The sequence below is a fragment of the Phaenicophaeus curvirostris genome, chromosome Z (assembly GCF_032191515.1).
Source record: "Phaenicophaeus curvirostris isolate KB17595 chromosome Z, BPBGC_Pcur_1.0, whole genome shotgun sequence".
Taxonomy (NCBI): Eukaryota; Metazoa; Chordata; class Aves; order Cuculiformes; family Cuculidae; genus Phaenicophaeus; species Phaenicophaeus curvirostris.
In genome coordinates, this window is record NC_091431.1 from 73,038,650 (window position 1) to 73,062,302 (window position 23,653).

General features: G+C 43.2%; 1 protein-coding gene across 1 annotated transcript in view; it reads right to left on the reverse strand.

The window, feature by feature from the left end:
• Positions 1–23,653, reverse strand: part of LOXHD1 (lipoxygenase homology PLAT domains 1) — a 159,274-nt gene that overhangs the window by 96,207 nt on the left and 39,414 nt on the right. Inside the window, exons 6-12 of the mRNA XM_069880363.1 lie at positions 12,507–12,605; positions 10,800–10,948; positions 7,711–7,834; positions 5,678–5,928; positions 4,569–4,704; positions 1,385–1,545; positions 449–535 (exon numbers count right to left, since the gene is read on the reverse strand). Coding sequence (XP_069736464.1) covers positions 449–535; positions 1,385–1,545; positions 4,569–4,704; positions 5,678–5,928; positions 7,711–7,834; positions 10,800–10,948; positions 12,507–12,605 — 1,007 coding nt within the window. The remainder of the gene's footprint in view (positions 1–448; positions 536–1,384; positions 1,546–4,568; positions 4,705–5,677; positions 5,929–7,710; positions 7,835–10,799; positions 10,949–12,506; positions 12,606–23,653) is intronic.

Consider the following 23,653-nt stretch of genomic DNA (forward strand, 5'->3'; position numbering starts at 1 on the left):
CCCTTCCTGAAGAGCAAGGGAAAAAACTCCTAGCAGCAATGTGGAGGGACTAGAGTGGTCTGGTGTGCAAAGGATGTAGAAATGTGGTTTTCACCATTGATCTGGGCGGTTGGGAGCTGCCATTTCCAGAGCTCTCATTTCTTATAGTTCTGATTTTCCATTAATACCTGGGATGAACTAAGAGAGATGGAAAGGAGAAAGGAGTTTTCCCAAAAAACACTAAATGGATCCTTCTCTCCCACATATGCTTTTTTTCCAAATGGTATAAAGTGCTCTTTTCATATCCCATTTTCATGCAGGATTCCACCTCTTGACCAGGACTGTCTATAAAAGGTGGCACCTCTGCGCATCAAAGTCAGCTGCAGCTGAGCAACTCAGTGATCCAGGACTGACAATGCACACCTCTGTGACCAATCTGGCTTTTCATGCTTTCTTGCTGTTCCCTCACCTTATTCAGATGCCAGCCAGCAAAGGGATTTCTTTTCTCATGCCATATCCGAAGCTTGTAAAATGTGCCCAGATCAGGGAGCTCGATCTATAAAGGGGAAGGAAAACGCATTATCTGTTTCTTTAAGTCAGCAAAGCATCTGAACATCACTTAAGAGCCAAATCAGAGAGTAATCAAAAACTAAAGTAAAAAAACAATTATGTTCTTTAAAATTAACAAGTCCTACTCCACAAAGGTAGATTAATGCCTCTATTTTAAGGAGAGGAGAACATATAAATAGAATCCCAACACTTTAAATCGTGAGAGCTCCATTAAATCATTCCTCCCAGAAAGAGCTAAGGCCAGTTCTAAGGCTTCAGCTCTTTCCCAGATGCCATGCTTCTTCCTGAAGGCATTTAGGGCTGCTGAGGCAAAGAAGGTTAAAGTTTTTACAGATAAATCCTTTGTTTCTCAGTTTTTCTCTGACCAGACACCAGTTAAGTTTTAAACATTTTTATTCCTAAATACATGAAGATCCTTCCCAGCCTCCAAACTCAACAGACACAGAGAACACAGAGAAACACAGAGAAACTATTAACCTTAGAGAAGCATGGTCTAAATGAGTGGATTAGTCTGTATCATAAGGGAGGTTGTTCCTGAGGGAAAGACTATCAGCTTCAGGAGCCTCAAATATGTGGCACTCAGAACCAACATGACTTGAAGCCATCACCACCTGAGCACCCAGGAATACCAACCTAAGCCCACTTTGGAGAAGACAAGGCAAATCCACAGGTAGGGAAATCAATTGCATCACCACCAATCTTAGTGACTTCACCTGAACTTCAGTAGGATCTATTGAAGTAAAGATCTCATGCTGCTGATTTCCTGTACATGGCTGAAGCTTATGCTCTTGAAAACAACGCCAAGCCAGATTTACCACTAGCACAAGATTCATACCATGAACTTGTCAGTTTGCCCAGTTTCAAAGTTGTCTGAATTGTTGTCCAGCTTCATCTCATCTGATTTCCCCTTGTCTCCATAAATCTGGAAGAAGATGGTAGCATCTGTCCCTGCGTTCTTAATGTCACTTGTCCAAATCCACAGAGACCAGGGGTTTTCTACAAAGAAAGGTTTAAGGCATTTTGTTTAAAAATTAATTTTTAAGGATGTCCTGGAAAAAAAACATATTTCTTATTCTTTCCCCTGGGTGGTAGAGAGGGAATCATGCTACAAATGAAGATCAAGATGTTTTATTTTTTTCTATGCAACTTTTATAGCTGCTACATGACATACAGGAATGACATTGCCTGGAAATATATCCTGTGTTTTCATTTAAAATTAAATAAGAAAAAACATAAATCAAGTGAAACATATTCTTCTGCATCATGAATTACAAAATTAATCCAGGGATGTGTTCCATCTCAGCAGATTCAGTATACTCCTGCAACGCCTAAAACTCTAGCTTCAAAGACCATTTTAAATCCAGGGGAATACCATCAGCTTTCTTTTTGTTGATGAGAAAGAGTCTCCAGGCTCATGTGTATGGTGCAATGCAGCTCCAGGTAGCTCCCAAAGCTTGCACCAAATGATCTGTGTCTGGAGCAAGAGGTATGGATAGAGCCATGTATTTCTTCATCCTGACCTAACGAGCCTTCCTGTGACTGTGTCAATCACCGTAGATGCGCCTTTCGGAGGACTGATTGGCTCGGAGCCCATTGAGGAATCTGTAGCCACGCTGCATTGTGTGGGGCAAACATGCTCAGAGCAACATGAAGTCATTTTTCAAAAGTTTTAGAATCATTTAAATGCCTAGATCCCTCCTGACCTCGGTTACTCTAAGGGACGTGCCCAAAGATAGTGGCAAAGCTACATAATTTTTTATCTCTTAAGTCTTCACCAAACATTTTAACAGTAAGAACAGTCCACTTGCAGCAAATTTGCATTCATTTTCATATCAGAGGATGGTTGCACATGTAAACGTGACATTCTTTCCTCTAAAGATCCTCTCATCTGCATTCTTCATTGATAATAATGTGTTTCTCTTCTGCAGGCCTTGCAGCACCTACAGGAGAGGGAACAGGTTTCTTTCTTGACTCAGACATCAGCTGAATTATTAACAAAAACTAATGGAAGAATTGCTAACCCTTTCGGTATGCCTGAACCCACATGAGCACAGCTCGACCTTCAGAGCCCAGAATGGAATATAAAAAATACAATGACGTGCATATAAATTAGATTTTTACTGATCTGCTTAGCATTGGACTGTAAAAAAAGAGTCAACAGCAAAAAAAATTGAGAGGGGAAAGTAAAAAAGTTTTGCCTTTAGTTTAAAAATTTGTAAAATTTTGGTGGCCACTCCCTTCTGAAAGGCACCAAGTTTTATCTGGGCAGCAATGAAGCTAAAGCATGTTTGTGTGTGGCACATGATGTAGCTGCCTGATGTCCCTGGGGAAAACAGCAAGGGCAATTCAGACATCAGAGACTTCTCTCATCTGTCTGGTTTGGCCTCTCTGACCTCTTTCTGAAGAAAAGGAGAAGAGAAGTGATGCATGCAGGGAGGGGGAAAGGAGAACTTGTACCAGAATTAAATGCTGATAGAGGTCTGACAGGGGAGAACCACACAGGAAGGAAAGTGGGTGAGCTAGGTCTGCAGCTGCCAGAGGAGATCAGGCGTTTCCCCAAATACCCATCCTCATCCACCCAGGGCATGTTAGGCACATTCCCCTTTCCTATCCAAACGTGATCCAGGCAGTTTGTAAATTCTCGGAGCCAGCATAAATACTCCCCAGGGCACAAACACCAAGGGAGGGCTACACCCAATACACAGTTTCCAGGATAACTTTCAAGATAAAGGTGGAAAATAGAAAAAGAGTGAGAACAAATACAGGCTAGACGTTGAGCTGCAATCCGCTGCGGGAGCAGCTTGCAAGCGCTGCGCAAGGAGCCATTTCACCATGGATACCCAAAGTGAGGTTGAACCAAGCTTTGATCAGCTCTACAGAAAGGGACAGTCCTGCATGCACGGGGAGATAGGCGAGATGACATAATAGGTCTTTTCTAACTCCAAGTCTTGCGCTCCTATAATCTGGCAGCTAAAGGTCACGGATTTCTCAAGGCTAATGCTCTCTGTCTATCTCCTGCACTGCGGCAGCAGGGGAATTAGCCTGTCAATAACAATCGGAGCTGATAATAGAGGGTTAAAGGTTGCAGATGCTTTAGTTAAATGGACCGAGTCAGAGGCGCAATGTGGTTATAACACTAACATTTAGATTAAGTTTATTTAAATGAACTGCAGTTTAAGCAGGATCCCACTCGAAGCATTCAGATTAAAATGTATCTATTATCCTAATTAAAACATTCTGCTTACACATACACACTGGCACAGGCTGGATGGCAGGAATCCGTATTGCTTGGTGCAAAACCAGCCAATGAGACTGGATGCTGGAGCCATGTGTGGATGGATGAACATGCCAGTACACTGCCCTGCACGGTATGGAGCAAACGTGTGCCATTGCCTCCCTCTAGAGAAGCTTTTTCTTTCTGCTTTCCCCCAGGTATACATTTTTATTATATTTAGGATTTGTTTCTATCTGAAATAGGGTAGTTTTGCTTTTATAAGAAACACAGCCTGCCTGGTCTGCAAAGGAGAGATGGTGGCTGAGGCAGCCCTGAGCTCAGAGAAGCTAGGAAGGCTGCTAGGTGCAATTCCTTGTCTTAAGAAAATGAGTGCAATTTTTTCCCAAATTTCATTTCAAACTCAAACTAGGATATTCAAAGCTGAAAGTTACTCAGGACTTAGTTCACTTGAGCCTCTGGCCATGGTTCTACCCATGTCATAGTGCATGGGTGACACTCAGGGTGCTGTTGTGTGGCAGGACAGGACAAGGGGGAGTGGCCTCAAGCTTCACCAGGGGAGGTTCAGGCTGGACATTAGGAAAAGATTTTTCACAGAAAGGGTCATTGGGCACTGAAACAGGCTGCCCAGGGAGGGGGTTGAGTCACCTTCCCTGGAGGTGTTTAAGGGATGGGTGGACGAGGTGCTGAGGGACATGGTTTAGTGTTTGATGGGAATGGTTGGACTCGATGATCTGATGGGTCTTTTCCAACCTGGTGATTCTGTGATTCTATGATTTGAACCTACTTTTTAGTCTTCTCTGGCGCAGGGAAACCATTTCGTAGAGCTCCCTCTCTATGAGACCATCTCCCTCATCTTCATCCAGCCATTTCCCACACGGGAAGGTTTGCTCAATACCAGTGAATGGGCAGTAAACCACCACCTAGGAAAAGAGACAGGGAAGTTGAGTTTGAATACTCTGTTACTGGCAGCCTGCAGGACAGTGATACTGAAACCTTAAGCAACTGAAGCAAAGACAGAGATGGAGATCTTTGTCCTGCTCTCAAAATCAAATTTTCTGGATCAACATGAACGGGATTGGTTGCACAGTTCCCAAACTGGGATATACCTAGGTCTCATCTGTTCTGTTATTCTCACTTTTCCAGACATACAAAATGAATCAGCCAAGAAGAGTCAAAATACCTTCAGGATAAAGGGAATGGGAAGAGGCAGGAGTGGGAACTGTTTCCTGCATGGCTGCTGGGGTCAGTGCTGTCACTGAGCAGTGCATGTCCTGCATCACACCAGGGCAGGGTAGGGTTTTGCAGGAAGCACAAGAAAAAGCCTTCAGACACATCCTAAGCTGATTTTGCTTTCCAGGAACACTGCATTTCCTCCAAGCTTCAGCATAGGCAGCTGCTTCCCTCTCCACCCCCACCATTACACCCTGCTGATCTTGTACAAGATCCCACATCACACATTGTTCCACTACCTCCCAGTAGCAGCTGTGGTCAACCACTTCTTTTTTTCTGAGCTCCACAGCAACATCTAAAAACTTCAGGAAAGTCTGAGTGTAGATGATAACTTTGAAATGCTCAGCACAATCCAAGAGTGCACTTCTGTCTGGCCCAGTGGGGGAACATCTGAAGGTGCTTTTGGTGCTGAGCAAACAATACTGTCTATCTTAGTGGCTGCAAAGGGGCAATCAACCCAATTAGTGTGTGATTGACTCATGCATCTAATGTGCCTTTGAGGCAATCAGCTACTACCATGCATTATGCATAATATTGACTTGTTAAATACGGGATATTGTCATCCAAATAAAAGCAGATTTTTTTTTTTTAAACTGTATTTATCTCTTGGGGGCAGTTTATGAAAAGAAAATGCTCTAAGGTGTGCCTACAATTTAGCCTCACCTTCTCACAAAACCAGCCGGAACTGACGCCACAATTATCATGTCCAATGCTGACTCTGCTGAGAGGGCTGAGAAGAGCAGCTATCTCCACATTGAAGAGGTCTGTCCTGGCACGCTCAAATTCACCTCCTTCCAAGAAAATCTTCCCACTGTTCTTTAAGCCTTTGGAGCCATGGAGGATTACGTGGATCTTGGAGTTTGTGCCAGCTCCTCTGATATCTCCTGTCACTACAGCAACGTTGTACACAATACCTGAAGGAGTCAGGAATTTGTTTAGGAAGAAAAGAAGGGAGGAAAAAAGGCAGAGAGTAATAATTCTTATAGCATTTACATTGCATTCTACTGGTTTCCCACTGGTCTTTTTAGCTTTTGACTTACACATAGCGCAATGCTTCATTTGTTTTCATTCCACAGATACCTCTGAGAAATGCACGGCTATCTTCAGGCTGTCCAAGAGAAACAGGTTTGTGGTGAAAAACTCCCTGTTGTGTAGCCCAGTGGAAAAAAAAGTATGAGGGTTTTATCATCATTTGCTGATAATTAGGTGAAGAAAAACAAAAAATAGAATTGGCAAGTAAGTCACTTGATTTTGTGAGGTACAAGTACCAAATGTGTCAAAGGATGGAGAGGTGTTGCTTTAAACAGTGGTGCAAGATCTGTAGCACCACAAAACTCTGGAAATATGAGGTCAGCAGCCCATAATACAGCAGAAGCCAGCAGGACATTCGCTATAACTGTGAAAGCCTAAAGTTCTCAGCAAGACAAAGCCTGAGAGAGGTGTTAGACCAGCTGGAAGAAAGAAAAAATATTTCTGAAGAGAAGTCTATTTGCATAAAAGTTTACTTGTTTTTTTTTCTAACTCTGGCTGTTGATCTAAGAAAGGTAACATTTCTTCCTACAAGCCTTACTTCTCAGAAGCTCATTGAAAGTCATATCTTAAAGCTGTGTCATGGTACTGAATAAGGAGACACTTCTGTTAAGTGTAAGAGTGTTTTAGAGAGCATTTGTAAAATACCTGGGGCCCAAGATAAGTTATTTCTTCACTTACAGCACTTAGAAATTTCAATAGGGACTTTGGATAAAGTTGAAACATCAGAACTCTCTTCTAAACAATCCTCTCTTTCTAAAGTTTACATTAAAAATTGTATTCAAGCACGATTTACTGTGCATCCATCTTCAATAAAACAGGTGACAGCAGGAAAAAAAGCACAGTCATGAATGGCAAATGAATAAGGGAAGATTTTAATAAGTGAATTTCATTTTTTAAGATTTTTTTTCCCTGTCTTCCCCTATTTTTTCCAATATGCAGGCTGTATTCAGACTGTGTACCCCGACCTCTTTCCTCTTGCACATGCTGGGAGAATACAAGGACTGTAGATGTCTAAGACCATGCAATGAAGTAATGAACAGCTGTTCTGTGAATAGTCAAAGTGTTTATCTTTATACTAATGAATAAATATAGGCAGAATAATACCCAAATATTCTTCTGCCTCTTAGTAATTTGTCATATTGACTTGGCATCCAAGATTCTTTCAACAAAACCATAACTTTTGATTGTCTCTCCTCTAACCATGCTGGATAACCAAAAAGCCAATTTTAGGGCTCGCAGTCGTCTTTCTTTTTTTTTGTAAAAGAATGTGAGCTTCCCCAGCTAAGAACCTGAAGTACAATATACAGTACTGTGTGGCAAGTTGGTGACTGTGGAAATAGCAATCCAGTTTCTGAAAGCTGCTGAGTGACTTGTTGAAGTACAAGCCAGATCTTTCATCAATTGTCCACCAGCTCCCTATCCAGGTGAATCAAGGAATAAACCAGCATTTAGGTCCTACACAGCTTCACCAGTGGGACATGGAGGTGGGAAATGCAATGGTAGCTCAGACTCTCACACATAATAATCTGTCACCAGCAGAAGGTCCACTGAAAATCTTCCTTTGCATTAAACCTCATAAAGAAAACATGGCTAGAAGCATTAATTAGGCCTTTGTATCTTTGTATCTTCCCATTTCCCACCCTGGATTCAGCCCATGAGTTTACCTGTGGCTTCAGTGCCCCCAACAAGAATGTCCCTCTGGATCTTTCCATCATCTTCATCCAAAGCAAACCAGCGTCCAACTGGGAACTGGTACACACACTTATTGCCAATGTCTTCAATGATCACCTAAGATAAAAGAAACAGTGCTTTGTAAAATACACAAGGAAAAAGAAAATGTGTTACATGAGGGAGTGACAGAAGAGCAGATGCTTAATGTACACACTCTCACCTGATATTTAATATATTCAACACTGAAGCAGATCTTTCTCCACTCCCTAATTAGAACTGATGGAATTTCAGACAATCAGCAAGTAAAAAGCCATAAGAAGCCAGGCTTTTTTGTTTCCTTTTCTTTCTTTTTTTTTAATTCAGTGAACTCAATCTACATCTCTAGCAGTGTACGAGACCAGATGTCTCTGCTAGGAAGACCAGCTGGCTGGCCTGTCTTTCTTCTCTCCAGAGTCTGTTTGCTGGCTACTCTTCTCCATCAGCTGAATGGCAGCTCTTTGTTCTGCTTTGGGAACAGGCTGTCTTCTCTGTCTCTCTGTTTTAGAGTCTTGTTATAAAATAATACTAAGGAATTTCAGGACAAATGAAGAACATTGGATCAGTTTGTGTACCTAGAAATATCATGATTTCCCACTCAGTTACTCCAGCATGGAACTATTCCAAAGACAGCCATGAAACCCTGTGGTGGGAATAGTTTCTAATTTGGAAGGATTTTGCTCTTGGCTGTACTCTAGAGACATGTCTACCAACACAAGCCAGCAAACAATCTTCACCTTTAAGCCAGCATTACCCACTTGGATTTTCTCACACCTCCTGTTGAGGCACTTCTTATTCACATCTTCTTCTCTGTTCCTGAAGCATGCCATAGAATTACTGCACTATTATAGGCAAGCAGTGAAAAGTACTGAAGATTTTCAGCAAGAAAAGAAGAAATCCAAATCTCTGCTCATTTGCATGGCTTATGTTTCAGAGAAAGAGTATTCACTATTAGGGATAGAATGTCATTGCCGCGTTTCATAGAATCTCAGAATCATAGAGTGGTTTGGGGAGGAAGAGATCTTAAAGCCCATCTAGTTCCAGCCCCTGCCATGGGCAGTGACAATTCCCACTGCGTCAGGATCCTCAAAGCCCCATCCATCCTGGTCCTGAACACTTCCAGGGATGGGGCAGCCACCACTTCTCTGGGCAGCCTGGGCCAGTGCTTCCCCATCCTCACAGGAAAACATTTCTTCCTAATATGCAGTCTAAATCTCCCTCTTCTCAGCAAAAAACCATTCCCCCTCGACTTGCCCTTGCACTCCCTGATAAAGAATCCTTCTCCAGCTTTCCTGTATCCCCCTTTAAGTACTGGAATGTTTCTCTGCTTCACAGCAAGCAGAGAGAGTTGAAATCTGTCCTTTCTGATAGATATGAGAAACCATTCTTTGGAACCAGAGCATCTCCTCCTGTCACTCGTCCCACACTGTGCTGTTGCCTGTAGCGTTATTGATTCTTGTCATATCTCCATAGACAAGGTGTCTGCCAGGGTTGGGATTGTCAGCATGAGAGAGCAGTGCTGTGTTGGAGTGTTATAGACTAAAATAAATGAGGTTCAAGAGAAATACCAACACTCAGATTCCCCTCTACCAGCTGATCCTCTTTGGGTTCCTGTTAATATCTCTATTCATAAATTCAAAGGTGGAAAATCAGCTCTGAGTACAAGCCACATTGCAAACACAAAAAACACGGGAAGGACTTCTAATGGTGCTTAGCAAGTTTACCCAGGAGTATCAATGCTGCAGTCCGAAACACTGGAAAAAACTAGAGGAAAACATATATACCGACAGTAGATGATAACTGAGCTATGTCAATGTTCATTCCTCCAAGTTTCCAGTAGAACTTACAAGGTGAACTTGCCTTTTTCTTAACTACAAACATCTCACAAGTTCCTGTGGCAGAACATAATATTCATGTTTTGGCTGCAACTAGTCACTGCCTCAGGTTTTGCGACTTAAGCAAACTAAACAGCACCAAATCCCATGCAAGGTGTACTTCATCTGCAATGTGAGAATGAGGTTCCCTTTCTGTGGTTTTTTTTTCACCCTATTTATTATAGGGAGCATAACAGCTCTGTTTTCCATGTTCTGCCTTTTTCACAGCCAGCTAGTACAATAACTTCTAGTGCAGCGTATGGTGATAGTGAAAAAGCATGTGTTAATATTTGCCTTTGTAATACATCAAACCACCTTGCTATCTAAGCTTTACAAATCTGGGGTCAGATCTTCAGCAGATTAAAGCCAGCTGTGTTAAAGTACACCAGTAGAGGAAAGAAAATGAGATTAGAGGAAAGAGTCATTGATTACTCTTTTTAAAAATATTCCTTCAACCATTTCACCAAAAGCTGCAATACCTTCATGCCTTAGAGGAGGAGATTAAAATGAGGAGGAAAGTGGGAGTAGAAGAAGTGGAGTTTTGTGGCAGGTATATCTTTTTTGCTGTGTCGGTGATAAATCACTTAAATTTGGCCAGACTATAAGTTTTTGCAGATTTCCAGCATGAACAGAATCAACAGATATTTCTTAGGCTCTGGTATCTTTACTGTCCTGGTAGTAAGTTAAATTAATAGAATGGGGATGGGCTTGGAGGCCCCAGCTTGGAGAATTGCCCTTCATCTGTCAGAGGATGCAGTGACAGGGACATGAGAAATACTATTAGAGCAGGCAAATTTAAGTCTTAACAACTGCATTTTCTCACTGCCATAAAGTCCCTTGAGATGCTTGACAATCTAACTAAAGCCAGAGTGTCCCTCATTTCCTAACTACCCAGTCTGAATCCACAGCACCTGGTTTTGATGCACCACGCTGGCAGGCACCAGGCTGTTGCCAGTGCTTCATCAGCCCCCATTTGCTCTGAGAAAAATAAAATGCTGGAGACGATACTTCTGGAAAGCTGAAAATTTCATTTGTGCTTTTCTCAGTAACCAGGAATCTCTATCATCAGAGAACATCCTTGCGTTTCTTGGCATCAGGCCACCAAGAGGGTAAAAAGTGAGATATAATCATTCTACAACACACTCAGGGTAAACATCTCAGGATCCACTAACCTTTGAGAGGAACCAGCCAGCAGATCCACCCTTGTTATTATGACCTATGTTTATTTTCCTTAACCTTCCCAAATTCGGAGCATCGAGTGTGAACTTGTCCTCTGCTCCCTTTTCAAAGTTGTCTTTGTCATTGTCCAGTTTTCTCACACCTGAGAAAAATCAAATATAGACGAACACAGGAGGATAGGTTTACTGGCAGACACATGTCTGTAAGTGTAGAAATATTTAGGAATGTCACCACTGACCGAATCAAATATTCTCCAGGTACCAGCTCTCTGCAACCAGGATTCAAAGTAAAGGCAGAGGACTTTATATTCTAATTAAAAATGTACCTTTTTTGAGCACACAAAAGACCAGGATTTTCACTCTAATGTCACAGTTACTTACAGCTCTCAGAGCTTTCAGAAATATACATCCAGATGGCTCTTGCATCTTGTTTTCATACCACTACATTTCCCTTTCATTTTTAATGTCATTTAAAATCTCCAAACTGTTCAAAAACGGCTTTGGTCACAAGCTGCAGATTTTGACATTTCAGCACATAGGATTCTTTTCTACATCACGCAGGAAGGATTTATTTTCAAATCAGGACCAAGCCAGGGGTGTTGCATTTTTTGGATCTCGGAGGAGCTTGACTTTATGAGAAGTATTACAGCACTGAACTCAGCTGCATCCAACTTTGTTCCCATGCAAGCGATGCTTTGAGCAGGACTGAACCTGCCCAAGACAGTAATACAGGGAAAGGTGTTGGAAGGCAATTCATCCCATCTACCTTAGAAGGGGATGAATCATTTTCTAGGGGTTTTATTACCCTATGTAGATATAACAGTGTGCTTGGACAGCCAACTGAAATTTAGGCTCCCACTTTCAGACGTCTCCTGTGAGATAAGATAAATCCCCTTATAAAAGTCTGGAGAATTAATCAAGGATAAGGCCTATCTGCTAAGTTTCATAATCTGTCCAAGGACATTTGGCAGACACCATGTCATTATTTCTTGAATTTGACAGGATAGGTGCAGAGACAATGTTTGCTCTCTGGGTTTCCAGGAATTTCTACCCACTCTTCTCCATGGTGTATCCCAGAGTGTTTGGCCCAGGCACATCTTTTATTATTATTCAGCTAAAATATTTAAAAGTTAAATTTTCATTAAAAAAAAATAAGTTCAGGTTTCTAGACCATTGTTGTAGTACAAGCTACATTAAAAAAAAAAAAATAAGAGCTACCACCATTAATTCAAAGCCAGCTAATATAAACCTTGGTCAAATTATTCTTCTAAATAGCCAGGCAGGCTCAGCCACAACCAGAGCCACACTGAAAGGTCAGCATTATCTGTCCAGCGACACAGAAAGATGGGGCATACAGCTCTCACTTCATGCACTGTAAAGAACATATTGGTGTCGGATACCTCTGTGGACTGGTCCTTACTGCGATTTACACTAGTGCTTTATGCTATGTTTTCCCAGGTTTGAGGTTTTTGGTGGTAAGTAACTACAGTCACGCTCGCAGCTCAGCCACGACTGCTGCTCTGCAGACGCAGCTTCCAGGAGCTATGGACGTGAGAAACTCCAGAGCTAACAACACCATTTGTTGTGCCTTTCACTGAGCCAAATTATTCTGTGTTTGCCAGACTGCTGTTGTGTGTTGTTCAGATTGCAGGCCTGCAGAGCAGGAAGAAATATTTTAGGAAATTATTTGCATTTGAATACCTGTGTCTCCTTTCTCGCCGAAGATATTAATGAAGACATCCGCATCTGTTCCACTGCCGCTGACTTCACCAGTAAAAACTCGAACCACGTATTTGTTGACTGCAAGGAGAGAGGCATAAATCCCAATAGATTAATAACTGGATGGTTTGATACAAAACATAAATAGCATAAACCAATTCGGGCTATGCTGATGCTATCTTGAAAGCATGTCTGAACCATGGGTCCTGGGTCCTCTGCGCTGACACTCTCCTCCACAAGAGGAATAAAATCTGTATGCAGAGCTCTGACACTTTGGGTATTTACTGACCTGGGCAAGAAGAAAAGATTACACAGTTCCTGGCCTTGACACTGAAAGTTGAAATAGATGAGAAGAAGGTGCAAATTTTGATGCTGATACATCGCCATTAAATGAATGCACCAGCCTGGCTTTTGAAGAGCATCAATGAGATACAGATGAAGCCATCTGCTCAAGCATGGACCTGACCCTTCTGGTCTGAATGCTATTCTAGAGCTGTTTTTACAGCTTAGTTGATATAAAGGTGACAAAGTGACACAGAGTATTTTGAGAAAAGGTCAGTCATGCTGTACAAGCACAAAAATTTGAAGGCACACACCCTGCTACACCAAATTTTCACACCTGCAGTGCCAGTTTGAGGAGCAAGTTCTTCAGAGGGGTTGGATGGGTCTAACCAGGCTCCAAGGGAAGCAAGCGTGAGATCAGCTTCTTCTGGAACCAATGAGAAAACTTCCATGACCTTCAGTGCGATTGTATTTCAGGCAAACACGAGCAACTTCCAAAATCTACCACCAAAGTCTACCTGACTAACTTGTTCCTCCAAGCAAACTCAACATGACAGATGTATAGTGCCGTATCCTCATTGCAGGACCAGTGCTAGAGACAGACAGCAAGACAGAAAACAAAACTGCTAAAGAGTAATGCAAAATGTGCTACCAAACAACACAGGATGCCATATACACCCTTAGTAAACCGTTATACCCTGCATTATTGAGCTCCGGCTAGCTGGTACTACAAGCTCTATGCTACATCACCACTTTACGTCTGAGTGCCGGGCATGCTACTCCTGCAAAAAGGACAACGGAACAGGCCACATCATACATACCAACCTTGTAAAAATAAACACCATGAACCATGGTGAGTCACTTTTCCCTTTGGAAGGTGCACAGTTACAGGAGAAGCTTGTCTGAGCTTCCCAGCCAACACCAGAAATTAATTCCTACAAGAGCTACAGACTATCACAAACTCTGGAGCAGCTGCCTCCTCTATTATAATCAGTGTATATTAAAAATTATTCTAAAAGACAGCAGGCACTTTGGTGCACATGCTCCCCCTGAGGCAGAGGATGTCAGTGCAAGCATGTGAGAAGCTGTTGTTGGACCATCCCCTGAATTATAAAGATGCGCTTGGCTCCCAGGGTGAGGAGTACAAGGGCAGAGCCCAAACAGAACGGAAAATCACCTGTCACGGTTTAATGAACGTGCTCGGAAAAGGCTAAAAATCGAGATGACATTCTTGGCGCCCCATCACACAACATGCCACTACAAATAAAATAATAATGATAAAAGTGCAATAAATACTAAATAACAAGAAAGAGGAGGACAGAGCCAGGCTCAGACAGGGGAGAAAATGCCTTAATGTTTCACTTTAACTCTTTTTCTCCAGTTCACAGAGCTCTTACAACCTGCTGGTGACAGTCAACAAGGTTTCAACAGTCAAAGGGTTTCATTTGCATTAGAGAGGATGCAGAGGTGCAATTTATAACTCCCAGTTGGCTACTAAGCTGCTCTAACTAAAATTAACCCATTGTACACTGGCTCCTTAACCACAGAGCACGTTTCTCAAGAAGCTTTTCTCCTTGCGTTTTGTCTAGCATGTTTGCTCTGATGTCACTGATTAATTTTCCACTCCACTTTTCAGGGACCAGAAGAGCCCAACAGGATAAAAGTATCCACAAAAGGACAAGCATCAGCAGGTGAAGTTAGATTACCCTTGTAGGATCAGGCTTTATGTCTCTTAATTATAGACCAGAAGGATGCCTGAGCACAGGCAAAGCACCAAGGAGGACACTTAGAGAACAAGTCAGCGAAGAGCAATCAGAAGCAGCGACCAAAAACAGGGCAGGAAAGGGCACCTTGTACAGCTTCTGCAGAACTACATCTGGTCAGTCAGCAATTATTTGCCAGATCCAATACCTTGAAAGGTTTCTCAGCATCGCTACAGTTCATATCTAAGATTTATAATGACAGCATTTGACAACCTGCTCCCAGGGGCTCTCTACACATACGATGCTGCTGTCAGAGTGTCAACGTGAAGATCTTGTTGGCGAAGCTGATTCCTGAGCCCGCAGAGATGGGCAGTGTATTGGGTTATTATTTGGGGCCAGTGGCAATCGCAGAGCACCACGTATGATATTCCCTAAAACACGAGCAAAGCCGTGGTGCATGGCACGCACTTACATGCCTTTTCTGCATGTTCCTTGCACATGTTTTTTTCACAGCTAAAGCTAATACAAGAGCATTAGCAGTCCTTGCTTAGGTCACAACACATCCCTGCTTCACAGACCACAGGATCATGCCTCGTGTGCTCACCAGGTTTACTCCCTGATTTTTTTCATATGTTCTCAAATCTGAATCTGTGTGCACTCAAGCCAGTCCCTGTACCTGGCCCACTCAACTCTACATACAGAACATACCATCACAGAATCATAGAACCACCAGGTTGGAAAAGACTCATTGGATCATCGAGTCCAACCATTGCCATCAAACACTAAACCATGTCCCTCAGCACCTCGTCCACCCATCCCTTAAACACCTCCAGGGAAGGTGACTCAACCCCCTCCCTGGGCAGCCTCTGCCAGTGCCCAATGACCCTTTCTGTGAAGAATTTTTTTCCTAATGTCCAGCCTAAACCTCCCCTGGCGGAGCTTGAGGCCATTCCCTCCTGCCCTGCCCCCTGTCACTTGGGAGAAGAGCCCAGCTCCCTCCTCTCCACAACCTCCTTTCAGGTAGTTGTAGAGAGCAATGAGGTCTCCCCTCAGCCTCGTCTTCTCCAGGCTAAACAACCCAGTTTTAGTTTGTTCATCTTCAGGAAGCCAACAGGATCCTGAGCCATGCTGAATTTTTGCCAGCACTCTTACCCTCTCTAAGCATTTCAACATTCAGCTGCAGCAGAGAGAGTAGCTCTTCATTCTGCTCAGGGGTCCTTCAGTGCTTCGTACATCAGCACATCTTACAGAATTAAATGGTGGTTGTGCAAATTTAAATAGAAAGGGATGCTGCTTCTCAAAAAGACAACAAGGATTCAGCTGCTAAAAGAATGCAGGAAACTGCTGTCATTGCAGCTAGGCAGAGATCTGGCTGAAGTCAAACAATCTTCATTTTAAGCAAGGGTGTATGTTGTTCCCTATTCCATAAGCCCTTAATCATGCATTATTTAAAACAGTAGCATCATCTTTTCAAAAATACCCAGTTGGCTTTTTTTTTTTAATCTCAATGCATGGCTCTAAGTTCATCTGCAAACAGAGATCGAGATGTTGCCTGGATATTTTTTTTTTTCCCTGAATGCTTTTCCTAGCACTGGGAACATGCAAAATGCTAATGTACGGCTGGTAAAAGCTGTGACTCCATCACTGCAGCACAGACACAGAGAGGGGAGCTTTTCTAGATGTGAAATTAGCAGCTTCAGAGGCACACATTTTAAGAAGCCAAGAGCAGAATATCAAACAAAAAAAATAGTAGCAAGAGCAGTAATTATTTTCTACTTTCTTTCCTCTTTCCATCCTGTGCCCTTACAGCACCTTCTTTTTCTTTACAGCTGCGTGTCTGCTCCATCAGAAACAACCCAGCTCCCCCTGATATTTCTCATCCAACACACCAACACACGCAGAGCTGGCATTCAGAGGCTTTGCCAGGATGTCATCTCTGGGAAGTGGTGGGGTGGCACTAACTGATATGACCCCACTGTGTTAATTTAGCAGTGGTGTGACAGTTAAGCAGCTTGTCTGTTACTAATCAACTCAGCCACAGCTTTCAACACCTCTTATAAGAGGGAAGATTAATATTGCACCGTGGGATTGAATCAGGCTCCTTCCAAGGTTTTTTTTTTTTTGGGGTGAAGGGCTGCGATGCAACAGGCACCTCTGGCACTGCTCCCAGGGGAGGAAAAAATGGTATTGAAGCCCTCCTACCCCCTGATACAGGCTGGACCCTCTGCCATCTCCATTGCAAGGAGGCCAAGACCTTGCCCAGGTCTTTTCATCCAGTCTCAGCACCCCTGGGTGTTCTTGTGCACCTTCTGTCTTGCCTCCAACCATGGAAAATGAATGGACACGTGCCAACCAAATCCTTCCACCTGCAAGCTGCAGCTGACTGCTCAGCCATGTGATATGCATCTGTTAACGCTGTTTGTTTAGAAACATGATATCATGGTCACCTGAAATGCCACGGGATGGAATTGCCTAAAGAAATCTTGTTGCTAATATTATCTGGGGCATTAGATAGGGTGTTTATGCACAAGCTGCTGAGTTTGTAGCAGGAAGAGAATCAGAGAATCATAGAATCACAGAATCACCAGGTTGGAAAAGGCCCACTGGATCATCAAGTCCAACCATTCCCATCAAACACTAACCCATGTCCCTCAGTGCCTCATCCACCCATCCCTTAAACCCCTCCAGGGAAGGTGACTCAACCACCTCCCTGGGCAGCCTCTGCCAGGGCCCAATGACCCTTTCTGTGAAAAACTTTTTTCTAATGTTCAGCGTAAATATCCTCTGGTGCAGCTTGAGGCCATTCCCTCTCGTCCTGTCCCCTGTCACTTGGGAGAAGAGCCCAGCTCCCTCCTCTCCACAACCTCCTTTCAGGTAGTTGTAGAGAGCAATGAGGTCTCCCCTCAGCCTCCTCTTCTCCAGGCTAAACACCCCCAGCTCTCTCAGCCGTTCCTCATAAGGCCCCTTCACCAGCTTTGTTGCTCTTCTCTGGACTCGCTCCAGAGCCTCAACATCCTTCTCGTGGTGAGGGGCACCAGATGTAGGCAGAGAAACAAAGTCAACTGTGCCTCATTACCTAGAGTTATCGCCTTCTGCAGGGCACAGGTGAATTCCCTGCTAGACATTCCAGTCTACTTCCCTCGTGAATGACCTGCCATGAAGCAGGGCAGCAGCACAGCTTCAAACATCTAAGAGAAGACACAGCCTTCAGAAGCAAAACAGGCTGGGTTAAAAGCTTGAGCTGAGTCGTAGGCAGTGATGGATTCTTCTCATAAAGTAACTTTTAGCAATTATCCTTCTGTTTTCACAGTGCTCCCAAGGGTGACAATGTTTAAGATCCATCCTGAACTGCTCATCACTGAGCAGCCACATTTCAGAGGAGAGAGAAGGGGTAGGGAAGAGGCACCACTACTGGCTCTGAATTGCTGCTGGCAAAGAAATACGTTTGTGGTTAATACGGGAAGTGAAAAGAATTGTTCCTAGAGGGAGAGGCAGGGTGCTGGGTCTGCAGGCAAGGCACAGTTTCAACTTGACTCTCCCACAAGTCCTTCTGCACAAGCTCAGGAAGGTGGTTTAATGTCCATATGCCTCAGTTCCTCACTGTCACATCAAGTCAGTCATTCCAGCCCACCAGAAACTGTCTGACAAAATCTCTTCTTGACAGAAAACACTGACTTGTCAAAATGGAAGCTCCTTCATACCACTTCTGACAGTGTATTTGTCAGTGACAGCTGGGCTTCTTGGTCACAACAGCCTTAAAAGGTCACCCAGACTATGGTTAGGGCTTGAAGCTGGGATCCAGCCTCCCAGCACGTGATTCACAGCAAGCATTTGAATTTATTTCTCATCTGTCCTGGGACAGAGGCAATCCCACCTAGCACCACCTCTTCCTAGACGATTGTCTCTTGGCCTTCTAGCGCAGATGCTTGTTTTAGTGTTTGATGGGAATGGTTGGACTCAATGATCTGGTGGGTCTCTTCCAACCTGGTTATTCTATGATTCTATGATTTTACATAGCTCTATTTCTGGAGCCTCTGCAAAAAACTGCAGAGAAGAAAAGCCACCGAGCCCTAATGATTACACCCCTCTCTACTGCAGCAGCAGAGACCCTAAAGACAGCTACTTATAGCAAGACATAAAAAGAAGCTAAAGCCACCCTTGTAAATGCAGAGGAAAGCAGAGGAGTCCAGCTCAGTTGACCAGGAGCCTGCTCTGTCTCAAAAGCAGTTGCCTGCACAAAGCAACTGCACACTGTTAAGGAAGATTTTTTTTCACCATCCAGGAAAGGGCTGAGTTCAAAGGGTTGGTTTAGAGCTTGAAAATAATTAATCGCTGTCAAGAGTAATTGACTACTGCCTTTCTTAATGAGCGCAACCTTCAGAGGTGGTGAACAGCTCGTGAAACCAAGGGTTCGAACTGAAAATACAGATTACAAGCACATTTGGAGTGCAGGGGATGTTGGTGAAGAAAGAGCTTTATATTGCTTTCTGCCACAAGCACCCCTGTCAAGCCTCAGTGTTGGAGATGGAGGAAGTTAAAGAACCAAGGATGCAAGGCTGGTGCAGTCACAGACCAGCAGTTCATTAGTCTCAGAGGATCTCTCTGAAAGCGTGTTTTTAAGAAAGAGAAATTACTGCTACCACGCAAGGTGCTATAGCACCCAGGAAAAGGAAACAGTTATGTTTGCTCTGCTGAATATTACTTTATTCTCAGCTGCTGTCGCTGCTTTAACCAAGTTGTCCAATTTATCTCCCCACCCAGCCCAGAAAGCATGAGATTCAGTCCAACTTCTTGTGGCTTTTATGTGAAATCGAATTGTGCATCTAAACAGTTAATATATTAGGATTCAGCCTGGATCAGCCCTCTGCAAAGCCTGTGAGAGGCAATCTACCACATGCAGGAGTCTTTGCTTGTAGGAAATGCTAAACTGATGTTCCTACTGCGACTTCAAAGTGATGATGACATTCTGAAGTGAGCTTTAAACGACCTTGCTCAAGAGACAATAGGGGTTTAGCTGCAGAGGCATGGAGCTTAGCACACGGCAACCCACCTTGCCACAGAGGTGTAGAAATCCTTGTTCATCTAATTCTCCAAGATTTCTCATTATTTTTTTCATTAGTTCAGCCCCGGGGTGGAAATCCATGACAAAATAACACAGACACTTCACAAAAGAAATATCTGCTTCCTGCTTTCTCCAGATCAGCTATTATCAAAATTGGGGAAATCACTGTAAATGATCTCTTGGTTAAACCATTTTTTGTCTGAATGAAGAGTGAAATAATTTTACAGTGTTGTTTAAAATCATATTACTATTACTGTACTTCAGTCTTGCTTAATATAAACTATATATTTAAATAAAGTCACTTTATTTCAAAACTTAGAGTTGAAATATTTAAATATCTAGACATAATTGGTCAAAATTTTCCTTCATCTTCACAAACTTGCTGCACTATCTGTTTTGTATTGGATACACACAGAACCAAATATCAGCCACACACAGAGATGTCTTTCCAATTGTTTTCCCTTGAAACAGGAGGTCCTTTATATGAATTACAAATCTCTATTTCCATCTCATTTCTGAGCTCTGTTCATCTTGTCATCCTTGTGGCTTAGAAGTCACCACTGTTACTTTTTCTTTCTACATTTCAATTTATCATTGCCTTTACCCATTTTTTAGAGCAACAAGCAGAAAATACATTACAAGTAAAACGTCCACAGCTGCTGCATTTTAGACACGGTGACATAAGATGGGTAAAGTTTGCAGCAAGAGTTAAATCCTTATTTGACAAACTGAAGTATTTTTGGAAAAGAAAAATAAAACTTGACATTTTGGGGATTCTCATTGTGCCAGATAGTTTGACTGGTTTTTTTCCAGTGATACCAATTAGGTAGTAAAGGATACTACTCCCTCTAAGAACCTTGTTTATTTGCTATGTCAGCATACAGCAAGACCTGATCCTCAATACAGGGGGTATTCATCATTATTCAAAAGTAAAGAGGTCATATTTATTTCATAAATATATTTAGCTGCGTTTTCCTGTGCTCATTATACACTTCCAGTTTTCAGTGTAAATAAAGATGAGTTTTGATGAGCATGCAACACCTATTAATATTTCACTCCCCCAACTTTCTTTATGCTCAAAAGCAATCTTGTTAGTTTTTGTGATCGTGGAAGTTTCCAAAATGTGACTTTTCATTTTGATTTAGTGGAGACAGGAGAGGGCCCAGTGTCCTCCTCTCCAGTCCTGGCTGGCACTTTGTAAAATGAGGTTGCAAAGCTCACAGGACATCATCATTGACTGGTGCCTTGCATCCAAAATGCTGCTCCATATCAGAGCTTCTGGTGCCAGTAGGTTATTGAGAAATATTGGCAACAGCTTTAGCTTGGATACAATCCAGCCCTTAGGAATATGTGTATCCCATTGGGACAGGAAAGGTTTAGCTACTGACTCAAAGTCAAGCACATTCATCAATGCCAACTACCCAAAGTGTTTCCTCAAACCACATCTAGGTTGGTGCATCATAAGTCTAAAGTCAGCCAACATTAAAGCTCTAGACCATGAACTGTGAAGTCTTAACACAAGCCTCCTACACAGAGTAAATAAATAATAAAGCCCACACTCCCAGCTTAAATATATGAGTGTTCAGTCCTAGAGGATCTAAAAACCTCAGAGAATATCTAGGCATGTTAACTCAATGCGTACTTGCATCGATGCTCTCAAAAGCACGCCAGGCAGAGAATTCCAGCACAGGTTACTTCTTCCTGTGCACAGACCATCTTTCCTGCCTTTGAAGGAAACTGTTCTGTGTCTCTTTCGTCCCATGGCCTTCTCCTCTGACCTACCATGAACAAAAATTGCCCAGGTCTCCCTATGTGATCTCATTAACTCTGCCTCAAACCAGGACAAACCGATAACTCAAGGAAACCAGTGAAAGACTAATGGATTTGGACTGACCTGAAACTTGATCATCTGAACTTCTCTCATTTGTAATTGTAATAAACATTGTTCTCATTCTTTAAAGGCAAGACTATGCTCTGCCTGCACAAGCACATGAGCACGCTTCACCATTCATCCTCCTTTATGGGAATCCAGTTCCCAGCTGCTCAATGTGACCTTACAGCCATTATCCCTTAGGATGTGTCCATGCAAACTCCCAGATGTTCCATACACAAAAGCTGAATCAGGCCAGAATTGACACAAACATTGAGCTCCTAGTTCAAAACTTCTTGTCTCTGCTAGGCAGAAAACTCATGCCTGTCTGTAAAAGATCATGCAGACTTAGCCCAAGATTCAACACAGCCACACCTGGTCTTGTCCTGAGATCCATTTTTTCACACAATAATGGTAAGAACAAAAAACTACAGTTGACCAGTGCTTGGCAGTTTTAAGTATGGAAGAAATAAAGGCAACACAACTGTTCTGGAGGCTCCCCTCCTCAAGACCTGGTTGTGACACACATTGTGACTGCCCTGCTCCTCAGTTCCGTGCAGTGCAATGCACCCATTGTAAATACATTTGTTATTAATAGACCAAATAAGATTAAACCTTACCCCCCAAAAATAAATAATGGAGGATTTTTACAGTTTGAGATCACACACACAGATGTGTTCTACTCTGAATACATGGCCTTGAAACAGTTTGACATAAGCTGCTGTACCATGTGCATTTATAGCTTATCTTGTCCAGTCTGAAGCAATTTCAGAGTGCTGATGGCCAAAGAGCCAGCAGTCCCTGGCTGTCAGCCTCATTTGCAACAGGTGTGTTGGCAAGACTGGACCATAATCTGACAGGTTGGTATAAATTGCAATTACATAGAATCATAGAATGGTTTGGGTTGGAAAAGACCTTAAAGGCCACCCAGTTCCAATCCCTTTGCCATGGGCAGGGACACGTCCCACTGGATCAGGCTACTCAAGGCCCCATCCAACCTGGCCTTGGATACTTCCAGGTGTTCCACAACTTCCCTGAAAATCCACAGCTTCCTTGGGCAACCTGAGCCAGTGCCTCACCACCCTCATTGTGAAGAATTTCTTCTTTATATCTAGTTTAAATCTTCCCTCTTCCAATTTCATAGAATCATAGAATCATAGAATAACCAGGTTGGAAGAGACCCACCGGATCACCGAGTCCAACCGTTCCTACCAAACACTAAACCATGTCCCTCAGCACCTCGTCCACCCGTGCCTTAAACACCTCCAGGGAAGGTGACTCAACCACCTCCCTGGGCAGCCTCTGCCAGTGCCCAATGACCCTTTCTGTGAAGAATTTTTTCCTAATGTCCAGCCTAAACCTCCCCTGGCGGAGCTTGAGGCCATTCCCTCTCGTCCTGTCCCCTGTCACTTGGGAGAAGAGCCATTTCCCCTCGTCCTATCATTCAATGTCCTTGTGAAAAGTCTCTCTCCAGCTTTCCTGTAGCCTTTCAGGTACTAGAAGGTTGCTATAGGTTCTCCTTGGAGGCTTTTATTCTCTGGGCTGAAAAACCCCAAACTCTCTCAACCTGTTCTCAGAGCAGAGGTGCTCCAGCCCTCTGATCATCTTTGTAGCCTCCTCTGAACCTGTCCCAACAATTCCATATCCTTCTTAAGCTGAGAATTCCAGAAGTGGACAAAGGACTCCACATGGGGTCTCACAAGAGCTGAGCAGAGGGGCAGAATTCCCATCCTTCCCCTTCTGGCCACGCAGCTTCGGATGCAGCCCAGGACATAATTGGGTTTTGGGCTGCGAGCGCACATTGCGGGCTCATGTTGATCTTCTCATCCCCCAGCACCGCGAGTCCTTCTTGGCAGGGCTGCTGTCAATCACGTCATCCCACAGTCCCTATTGAAACCATGGATTGTCCCAACCCAGGTGTGGGACCTTGCTCTTGGCCTTTTTTGAACCTCACGAGGTTCACACAGTCCCACTTCTCCAGCCTGTCCAGGTCCCTCTGGATGACATCCCATCCTTCTAGTGTGACACCTGTACCACTCAGCTTGGTGGCACCTGCAAACTTGTTAAGGTTGCACTCGATCTCACTGTTTATATCATTGATAAAGATATTAAACAGATATTACACAAGATATTACACAGAAGACTGAATCCGTTTTCAGGTTTCTGTGCTCTTGAGCATGGTTTTAAGGACCAAATGAGTAAAGGTTCTCCT